Source organism: Scatophagus argus, chromosome 13 (assembly GCF_020382885.2).
Source record: "Scatophagus argus isolate fScaArg1 chromosome 13, fScaArg1.pri, whole genome shotgun sequence".
Classification (NCBI taxonomy): domain Eukaryota; kingdom Metazoa; phylum Chordata; class Actinopteri; family Scatophagidae; genus Scatophagus; species Scatophagus argus.
Window position 1 is genome coordinate 8,650,131 of NC_058505.1, and position 10,948 is coordinate 8,661,078.

At 40.0% G+C, this 10,948-nt stretch overlaps 1 protein-coding gene across 4 annotated transcripts; it reads right to left on the minus strand.

Annotated features, from left to right (window-relative positions):
* Positions 1-1,998: 1,998 nt before the first annotated feature.
* On the minus strand, positions 1,999-10,939 carry ccdc13 (coiled-coil domain containing 13). 4 transcript variants are annotated; one of them, XM_046407232.1, is made up of 15 exons: positions 10,791-10,939; positions 10,115-10,299; positions 9,751-9,893; positions 9,517-9,659; positions 9,285-9,368; positions 9,081-9,197; positions 8,852-8,956; positions 8,536-8,706; positions 8,276-8,452; positions 7,805-7,993; positions 7,515-7,615; positions 7,124-7,186; positions 6,912-7,043; positions 6,144-6,247; positions 1,999-2,101 (listed from the first exon to the last, which is right to left on the minus strand). In XM_046407232.1, the coding sequence occupies exons 2-15, from the start codon at positions 10,294-10,296 to the stop codon at positions 2,016-2,018; spliced, it is 1,797 nt and encodes a 598-aa protein (XP_046263188.1). In that variant the 5' UTR covers positions 10,297-10,299; positions 10,791-10,939; the 3' UTR covers positions 1,999-2,015. The 4 variants fall into 4 exon arrangements, 3 of the variants coding, with proteins under 3 accessions (XP_046263188.1, XP_046263190.1, XP_046263189.1); XM_046407234.1 differs by lacking the exon at positions 1,999-2,101 and adding an exon at positions 3,349-3,721; XR_006844977.1 differs by lacking the exon at positions 1,999-2,101 and adding an exon at positions 6,460-6,558 and having other exon boundaries at positions 4,015-6,247.
* Positions 10,940-10,948: the final 9 nt, after the last annotated feature.

Here is a 10,948-nt window from a genome sequence, read left to right on the forward strand (position 1 = left end):
TTCAAAGCAATAGAGAGACATAAGAGTGTTTGACTTTGATTGTACCTACCACCAGCAGTAGAGCAATGGCTTCTGCTGGGGTACAGCAACACCATTCGGACAAACTATGTCATTATTACTGTCATTATAATACCAGAACAGACAGTAATATTAATGGAATTTTGTTATTTTGTTTTCCTATGATTAAGATTACATTTGCGAATGATCATTTATTATTTTTTGTTCTTTTATGTGCTTTGTGTGTGTGTGTTTGTCAGGAATATTTTAAGTGTCACACTCAGGTATGCTTTGTCATTCTCCACATCTGGATATTTCCAGTATCAGTTATACAATCTCATCTCATCTGTTGCTGTTGTGAACATAATATCACATTTTTAAATGCAAGGCATTATACTTGACAAATTACATAAAGGTGTCAGTAAAATGATTGTAGAGATTGGTTAAGCATTACACAGAGTGCTGCTTTTCACATGAATTTAAACATCAACCTCTGGTCTTTTGGCCTTTAATAAGAAATGCCATTAATTGCAGTGGATTCTTTGACATCATAGTTCCATTTGCCCAACCTTTTTTTGGGTCTTCGGTTAGTCATTATTAACTAACAGTGACAAAATGTCCTCTTTTCCAAGATTTTCTTTCCAGCAATATATGCTCTGACTCACCCATTAATCACCTTAGAAACTGGGGCACTATGCATTATGTGTATTGATCGAGGAGCATACACTTACATGAACCATGTAGCACACTTGAATTTGACTTCCCTGATGATGATTAATAGGAAATGTATGCAAGCAACCTGCAGCCCTCCCCAAAGGGTTTTTGGTGATAATGAGAACCCTTGTTCTCAGTCTTGGACCAAAATAGCACCCACTGACTGGCTTTTGTCAGATGTTCTGGATGCAATCACCAAACCAGCACAGCATCAACAACTGGACCAAAAATAAAAAAAGCCTGCCCTTTTGTCTGGTTTGCTTACCCAGATCTTCAAAGTTTTGAATTTCTGTATTGTTGTTATAACAACTCAACGCAGAGGAGTTGAGGGACAGTGAAGTATGATTAAGGTAAATGGACTGTTCTTATATAGCTCTCTCCTAGTATGGCTGACCACTCAAAGCACTTTACAGCATCAACCAGCATTCACCCATTCACACGCACATTCATACACTGGAGGCAGAGGACGCCATACAGGAGTGATCACCATTCATATGAAAACTGAAACACCGACAGAACAGCCATCCGGAGCACTTTGGGTTTCAGCGTCTTGCCCAAGGACACTTCAACAGGGATTGAAACATCAGCCTTCTGAATGAAGGATGAACTCTGCCACAGTTGTCCAGGTCAGTTTTACCGAGATCAGAGTGTTCAAAATGATACTCTGGCTTAGACAACTTTAGGAATAATTTAGATGTGAAGAAACTTGTGAACACACTCACTGTGTCTTATTGAGGATGTCTGTGCACTAAGAGCCCTGGTGCTTCCGTCACATGTAGACAGATGCATGCATACTCTGACTGAACCTAAATAAACAGAGTGATCTCTTCTGATATTCTCACCACATTTGACATGCTGGTCAAGAATTTGTCAAGACAGACATATCATATCTTCAAGCCTCAAACACTGGAGGTCAGATCATTTGTCTGATTGTAATACAGAAAGACAAAATGTCTCATCCAGTGGGACAAACTGTGAGTGTCTGACATTTTCATCCTAGATTCTGTATGATAGAGGGAAAAACCATTAACGCATGGTTAAAGTAATGTGGTAGAGCCTGAGCTTAGGGTTTAAAAATCTGTGGGAACCTATATGACAAATTTACAAATTGTAGTACAGTCTAGTACAGTGATGTCAGGAAATGATTACATGAGAAACTGAAGCAGCCTGTTGAGGATGCAGCAACTGAGAGAAAGAAAACATAAGTACATTTTTAAGCGGGGTGATACTGCTTCAACAATACATGTAAATTAGGGTTGTCACAACAGCCTTAAAACATCTCGAAATATCTAAGCATCTTGTTTTTATTTTTTTTTCTTTACTGGATTGATAACATTTGATTGCATCCCACCTTCACAGAGTGCTACAAGAGGAGCAACAGCATATGGACCTGTGAAGACACAATGAGCATTAATCAGTGAATGCAATGTGTCAAAACAAAGCTTCACACATTTATATTCAAAAAGCATACGCAGACAGTATTTCACTGAGCAATAAGCAGCCTCCCAGGGCATCAAGGTGGCTCAGCTGGTGTGTCTTCCCCTTTTGTCTCTCCCAATTACTTTTGTCTCTCTCTCTGCTGTGAACTATCAGAGAAAGGTTAAATTAGCAGCCTGTGATCAGTGGTGCTCACGCACATATCTTCAGATGGCAGGAGATCCCACAGGCGGCGACCACGTTCGTGAGCAAAATATCTATGCCAATGTGTTAGCGCATGTTAGGGGACTTATTAGACAAGTTTGTTCAAAAGGGGACTTGAGTTGGTGAACTGAAACATGAGGACATCTGCTTCAGTGATGATGGACACACATGACACAGCCAGTGATTCAAACATCCAGTGCTTCTTCATCTATAGTTTGGGCTATAAATAAACACTGTCTAAATGCACATATTATATATCCTTCTTCCTTGAAAGTAATGGTTTTTGAGGTGTTATTAAAATGAAAGGAGGGGGTGAGAGTAGGATGAGCCCCAAGACAAGAGTGACAGCTCAGTTACTATAGTGATGGGGAGAAGCAGCTTTTAGATGGAGAACATGCAGGTTACAGATTCCTGTATTCCTGCTACATAGAACAATTTATTTCTGCTTGTCTAATTCAAATAAACAAAACAGTCTCTTCAAGGTGCTGTATCATTATCGTATTTATCGTAATTATTCACTCCAGTCCACAAGTGACCCTCCAGCAGGAAGATCATTTTTATTTACAGTCAACAGAAGTTGATTTAATCTCAGCTAGCTCATCACAATAGCAATTAAAGCTGTGTGCAACAGATTAAACACATTGTGTACGTTTAATTGGCATTTTTGCCTTTAGACCCCATTACTGCAGGACAATAACACGTCACTGACTGTCAGAAAAGCACATAAAACAGTGGTTTATATGCAGCACATGACTAACTACACTGCCATCTAGTGATGCCATCTGTATTTAAACTCACTAAAATACACAACAATTCAAAAAAAAAAAAAAAAAAAAAAAAAAAAAAAAGGAGCATCTTGATGTCTCATGGCAATGAAAAATGTCAATCCTGCAAGGAAAACCATTTTATCAAAATGAGTTTCTAAAGTTTAAATAAGAGCATCAAAGTCAAGATGAGATGTGATAATCAGCTGACAGAACTTGTCTCATTAACACAGTGAATTTCGCTCACTTTGTAAACTTTGATCAGTGTTAAAAAAAAAAAAAGAACAGAACAGCTTGTCGGTGCTTCACTAGTGTCTTAGTTAAAGTAGCAGCTCATTACTTGACTATTACTTTCTACTTACAGTAAATGAATACATTAGGACTCCGCTATTTATTTTCTTTCCATTACATGTAAATGAGAGGCGCTACGAGATGAATGGACTCATAGAGGCACAAACCGTTTTCTGGCCTGAGTAAAGTTCACAGATCCCTCGTATACTGATGGCTAACTTTAACCTCTGCGTTCACAGCTCCACTATTTACTTTAGTTTCTGGATGCAGTCAATGGTCTGCAGGAAGCATTGGTCCAGAACGAGGGAATACCTCTGAGGAGAAGGATGGAGAAAGGAGTCATTCAAACCTGGAATGACAAATAGGTGAGGCTGTTTACGTATGCTGTGTTTACATAAGTTTGTGTTTGGTTTGGTGGGTTATTGGGCATTTTGGAATAAATCTACACCTTTCTGCGTAATACAGCTACATAAAACAATATTAAAATTGTTAGGTGAAGTGTAATTTATTTGAAAGTGATGACACTCTTTAATGACTTAAGTCAACAAGAGTAGTCATATTAATCTCGGAAAACGGTGGGTTTTCACTCAAATAAAACAGTCAAATGAACACTGAGCAGCGACAACTTTTATTTCAAATCTAAAAGCTGGCAGCACTGGCCTTGTTCCCATCCACTACCACATGTTTAAAATAAAAGCTTTAGATTACACATTTGGGAAAATGTTCTACAAGTTCACAAACACTGACTTCATTTTTGAGTTGACTTAAGGTAGATTAAAAAAAAATTAAACAAACATTTTCCCTGAAATCGGATGCAGTTAGGGACCATGACAAGTATTTGCTCCATCAACACCCTTTCTGACGTACATCGCCACATTCGATGCGTATCTGGCAGTTCACTGTCCTAAACCTTATGGTATCTTACCTGTTCCTCCAACGACACATCTCACTCGCCTACATTAAAGGCTGCCTCAACTTCTATCCAGGAGGTATTCAACACAAGCTGTTTTTTGTTACTCTGAGCATAAAGGCTTTCTTCATCACATCCAAACTCTGATATTTTTGTCTTGTGGCACTTTCTCGCTCAGTCCAATGGGGACCTGCCAATCTCCCACAGGGTCCTGGAAGAAATAGTGCGGTATTTGAAGGAGCACACTAACGTAGCCATGGTTTTAAATTAAGCGTGATGTGGAGAGAGGAGGAGGAGGAGGAGGAGGAGGGGGTTTCTGCTGAAATCCTTTTGGCTACATTGGAAGAAAATAACTCCGACATTAGTATGAATGTAGAGGCCACTCCCACTAGGCTACTCATAACCAGACAACTTTCGGATTAAGAAGCAAAGATGACATTTCATACATATGTGTGACATGCTCTGGGGACTGTATGGAGGGCCAGAGTGGGAGTTTGTACAGATTGCATCCGCATTCATTTTCAACCGCTATTCCCACACAGCTGGTTTCAAATCAGAAATGATTAGCAGTAATATTTCAAATGAATATTGATGTTTTTGGGAACTTAGCGGGAGTGTTTAACATTTGGCCTATCACATGTTTACGTACAACCATCCGGAGCCAAGAAAAACTCAAAAAGCTCTAGGGGGGTTATAGCCATGAAGGTAAATAATGTATTAAAACATTTGGTGAACATTTGGTTCCCTTTTTTGTTGATCAAATTAGATGTCTAATTAGTGTACAAAAATATTTTAAAAACAGACATTGCTGCTTTCTCCACCTGTGATGTGCTTATACGGTTGCCAGCGGAGGAAAAAAATAAACATAGACCTAATAAAATGTGACAGTGACATTTAGAAAAAAAAGTAAGCACACGAGATAAGAAACCATGAGGAGACATCCTATCAGTGTCAAACATTTCTGCAATCATTAAGAATGCTTGTCTGATGCCATCAGGGTTAAGTTGAAAAATATGCTCCTCAAGGTACTCGAGTAGTTAAACTAAAGTCACCAAACACGCAAAGGAACCATCTCAGGCTCATTTTGAGGGTTCAAATGAGGAAAAAGACGCAAATCTGTATGATGTTTATGTGACGGGGAGAACCCGTTTCCTGAAGGCTGCTGTTTGTCACATGTGACAGGAGAAGGTAGGGCTCAGCTGGACGTGAGGTTGAGCAGGGACCAGCCCGTTCCCCTGGTTAGTGTCTTGTCTGGGTTGTCACAGAGCCTGCAGGAAAACATGCTTGACTTGTCTCATCACGTCACCGCAGAGCTGCAGGTCACGGTGGAGAGTGCTCTTTAGCGATGCCCTCAGCGCCTCCGTTTCCTCCAGCTGAATGACCAGCCAGGAGACAACATACAAGAGCAACATGAACATCTGTGCAGCCCACACATGAGGTTGTCATGAGCACTGGGCAGTGTGTCCGCTGTCATGCGTCACTATTCTGTCATGTGGTGTAAATTTTAGAATTGCAAAAAACAAAAATCTTGCTTGTTTTCAGTGTCAGGACATCTACAGTATTGACAGTTAAAAATGAAATGTTTACAAATGCCAACAGACTTGCTGGACAGTTTGTTCGGTTTGTCTGTGGACAGTTCCTGGTTTTTTTAGAGACTCTTGCCTCCCTGGTGCTGAGGGATGCTGCTCCTGAGGGGCACAGTCGTGACACTCACAAGCGAGCAAATGAGAAAAATGAAAATCCGTTTTGCATTGTTGCATCATGCTGTTATTCAGCCTTGGCATACCAGTTCTACCCTTGCTGCTTTTGCAGTCCCTACTTTGCACCTAATTCCGTCCTCTCCAGCTGCTGCTCCAGGATCACGATCCTTCGCCGCTCCTCCTCGTACTTCTGCTCTGCCTCCAAAAACTTCTGGTTCGTCTCTTTCTCTCTGGAAGATTCAAGCAAGGCCTCTGATAGTTACAAATCAGTTAAAAATAACGCAGTCCTTCTTGATGATAATTTAGGTGTGGACAAATGAATCTCCTAGATGAATATATTCTAGAGAAGGAAAAGGTAGAAGATTTGCTTTGCTTTGATCTCGGCTACATGTGGTGCTTGACTTATAATTTTGGCAAAATGGAAAAATATGCTAATACTGACTTTAGCCTGGAGGTTGTCTGTCAAAGTCTTTGCTTCAGTGCATCCATCAGTCATGGTTCATACTAAATAAATAAAATCCAAGATCTGGTGGAACCTGGTCTGCAATGTTAAAAAAGCAATAATTGTGCTCGGCCTGGAAATGGACTACAAATGAAAAGAATAGCATAGTAGCTAAGTGCTGAAATGTCCCCGTACACCTTATTAGAAAAGGTAATTTCAACGAGGGGGTAGGGTCTGTCTTGTGAAAAAGATTTTTTTTTTATCTCAATAGAACTTATTAGTAAAATAAAGATAAAATAAATTAAAAGGAATAAGTAATTTAGACAGGGTACCACTGGAATTTTAAAATCTATGTTTCTTCAATTTCAACTGAGTGTAACGACAGTTTGAAAATGGAGAGCAGCGAGATGAAGTATTAAGTATGTATGAAGAATGTGTTAAGTATACGTTACTTTGTCAGCAGGACATTAACCAGCTCAAGGAGTCTGTCCTTCTCCACACAGAGGATTCTGTATTCGTTACACTGGGTCATCAGTGCACTCACATCAGCTGAACACTGTGGACATTTTGAAGAATTTGGGCCCCTGAGAAAAAAAAAACAATATAACACTTAAAATGATTCTTGTTGTTAACAATGTATCAGAGTTGCTTCATATCCACTTACTTGAATTCCACACTAGATCCCACAGCAGGCAGTACCAGTTTATGACCAAATTTAGAAAATGAACTGAAAAAAAAAAGAAAAGTTGACAGTCATATTAACACGAAATCCTTGCATAATACACTGATGAAACTGTGAGGTACCAAGCAAAATCAATAACTTGACTTTAGAAAGCCCCCCGATCAGCCAGAGTAAATTATTAACCCTTGTCTTGCCAGACAAGATGTCTTGGAACACAGTGTTGTAACAGTTAACACAGGAGATGTTAATACGACAGCAACAGTATGATTAATGATTGTCAGTGACTAATTATTAATAAAACTACTAATGTAGTTTGGCATCAGTCAACAGCATATTCCAATTATCATTTAGCATATACCATTAGCACACACACCCTGGAGTTGTTATTCTCCTGTCAATGTCTCCCTCTTCAGGAAGAGATCCTGAACTGCAAGTTGTTGTCTTGGGGCTGGACTGTCTTTCCATGCCCTCTTCCTGAAACAAATTCACACACACAGTACACTGAATGGCTTGGCCAAGCATTAAATGAAAATGGATCAAGCACTAAAGTTTGAATGCACGCATAACTGCTCAACTCAAATGTTTTGCAAAGAAGTCAAACGCGGCGTTATTTTTGCTGAAGTGAGCCTAGATGTCATTCCTGTGCTTTTCTGTTTTGTTTACCTTGAGCGAGAGCCGCTGGATTTTCTCCTCTAGTTCTTTGATCTTGGCCTTAAGCTTCTGGATGAGAGTGCTCTGCTCTGAAGGCTCACTGCTCAGCTGTTGTCTCTGGCTTTGCTGGATCTCCTTGCTCTGTAAGTTCTGCTGTTGGTTGAGCTGTCTCAGCACCTCCTGCATCCGGGTTTGTTGCTTCTGCCAGGAGTAGAAGGGGTTGTAAACATGTGAAATAAAATCCCTGATTATTTACGGTTATTTGTCTCTGTGATGTAGTTAATAAGCCATTAAATGAATTTACCCCTAAACTACAACTTGTCAGATGGGCTTTAATCATGTTACATACTCAACCACTTGCTAACAGGGCTACAATATTACATTTATTCTTGTTGTTACATAAAAGCTAGGAATGATTTTCAATATCCAGTGTGCCTATATGCTGCAAGTCATTCTGACCACCTGCAGATGACGATGCCTTACCAACAGAGCATCCACCAGCTCATCATCATGTTTACCCTTCTCCAGGAGGGTGGAGATCTGCGCCTTCAGAGTTTTCATTTCGGTAGACAGAGATTTATTCCGGGCCTTAGAGGCTTCCAGCTTTTTCTTCACATCCTCGTGGTCTTTCAGGAGGGCCTCATAGTCCGCTGAGATCCTCTGTACAGGTGTAGAAGGAGAGCAGCTCTGTGGAACATCTACAAATTCGTGTTTCATTTTTAATTATTGTGCAGATCACACACCTCAAATGCCTGTCTCTTCTCCTTCTCGATGGTGCGGATGTAGTTGAGGTTCCTGTCTTGAGGGGGGGTTTTCTGTAGGACGCTCACGCCCAGAAATTCTTCTTCTACACTTTGGACACTTGGCTGCCTGCGCTGAGTTGACTGGTTCAACTGCTGCTCAAGGTCCCGCAGCTGTTGTACAATGTACATTTTTGTTAATATCGATTGAGGTTTTTGTTTCATATGTCTGTTGTCTTGTACTAGTGACTCTGCAAAGCACTTTATTAATTCTGTAAAGAAATGTATGACTTTATTTAGAATGTCATTTTTAGCTTACCCTTGTCTGAAGAGCAAGTATCTGCTGAGCGCGACCTCTAAAGCTACCTGGGCAGCTTAGCAACTGCTGAAGGTTAACATCCTCTCCAACCTCACTAATCAAAACCTACAACAGCAGCGGCAGATCATATTTTGGAAAAAGTCACAAAAACAGTATGGATTAAACATCTGTATTGATGTGTTATATTATTTGTGAGCAATTAGACTTAAAACAGGAAAGGAGATACTACCTTCTGAGCTACTTTCAACTCCTGTTTGACAGACTGAACCTGGTTACGATACTCAGACACTTTCAGTTGGGCGGCAGCTAATTTTTCCTGCAGTGATTTCACCACTGGATTTTCCTGCTTTTGTGAAAAAAATGATACTTGACTCAGACTGAGCTGCAATCTTTAAAATCTGGAAGACATAAATATATCCTTATGGTAAAATACCTCACAGTCTTCAGATGAGCTCTTATTCTGTGACTTCTTGTCAGTCTTTTGTCCATTTGGAGACTGCACCAAAGATGCCTGCAGCTACAGAAAGTAGCACAGCATTGCAGTTATTTTATACCCTCTGGAATAAATCATATCATTGCATAAACAATAAAGCAACATATCTTTTTATTTAAACAATATCCAAGAAATTTGACAAAATGATGCAACTAACGCTAAATTTTGTTACCTCTTTCTCAAGCTCTTTGATTCTGTTACTGTTTTGCTTGGATTTGATCTTCTCTCGCTCAATTTCGGCAGTTAGCTCTCTATTCTTCTTGGACAGCTCAACAATCTTGGTGGCTGCTATATCCCCTGCTAAACCCGATGTGCCTAAACAGGTGAGCGGATGAGGCACAAGGAAGCTGTCATTTATTTATACCATCACCGCACTGCAAAGTAAGTTCAAGTTATGCCGTTATACCTGACAAAACCAGTCGTTCTTCTTCTCTTTTCTTCTTCAGGTGTTTAATCTCAAAATCCTTTTCACTCAGAAGTTTGAAGAGCCTTCCATTTTCATCTTTAACCGCCCTCAGCTGGTCCAGCAAATTCTCATTCTGTAGTAGTCTATAGGGAAGTAATTAAAATTAACGCTAAATAGATGAGAGAGGCAAACTGCAAGTTAAGAAAATAATTGTTCATAATGATTCGTGTAGGTGGTGAGTATTTTCAATAAAGATTTCTAATGTGTGCTTTAGATGCTGTGTTTAATCAATGCAGTATCATAGCAGGGAGTACTGGGAAAAAACAACTTGGCAAACATTCACCTCAACCATTGCAAGACTCACCTGTCGTCCAGACTTTCTCCCTGAATACCTTGCTTAGATAGATCCAAATCATCCTGGGCAACACTGGCGTTGAGCTTATCCAGTTCTTTCTCTTTTTTCCTCACCGGTTTTCTTTTCTCCTGCTGTTTTTGTAGTGCTTGGAACTGGAGCTTCAAGTCGTTCAGTTCATCATCACGCTCCATGATCTGTCAGGGAGAAAATAATCAGCTTAAAATGGCAAGAAAATTTTGAGGGAATTTGTTGATGGTATTATCATTTCCTTGGATTTAACAGCTGTTGAGCGGTTAAGTGGTACAGTTTTCAGCACTTGTTTGTTTTAGCTGAATGAAACCCTCACAATTTTAGGTCAATTATTTTCCTAGCGGTCCAAGTTATAATTAATTAACCCACTAAATTTGTGCTCATCTTCTGAGAGCAGCAGCGAAACAAGATCTCTGCTTCTTATTACTGATGACTAAACGATTTGTCTAAATTTGGCAAGTCGAGAGCCCAAACAGACTGAAACTGACTAATTGAATCTTGTTTGTGAAACAAGCAATAGTTGCTAGAAAGGGTGACGAGCAACAGCGAGATAACGTTGATGTTTTGACAGTTTGAGTAGTTTGAGCTCTCTGAACTTTGACCAGTCTTCCAGCTACTACACGTTAAGGCCGTACAAAGAAAAAAAACAGCTCACCTGTCGTTTATCCAAGTACCGTCCCTGTAAATAACGTAGAGGCTGCTTTGCACTGAATCATTTCGGTGGTCGTTGAAGAGCCTGTTAGCAGCTTCCTCACTGATTGCGACGCTACTGTATCCATAGCAACGACACACTACGGACAGTGACAAAATCTC

Coding starts and splice junctions, on each gene's coding strand:
- ccdc13 (XM_046407232.1), bottom strand. CDS start 10,296: ATGGAGCGTGATGATGAACTGAACGACTTGAAGCTCCAGTTCCAAGCA. Junction 8,453..8,535: donor AGAAGAGACAGGCATTTGAG/GTGTGTGATCTG, acceptor ACACCTGTACAG/AGGATCTCAGCGGACTATGA. Junction 7,616..7,804: donor TCCAGCGGCTCTCGCTCAAG/GTAAACAAAACA, acceptor AATTTGTTTCAG/GAAGAGGGCATGGAAAGACA.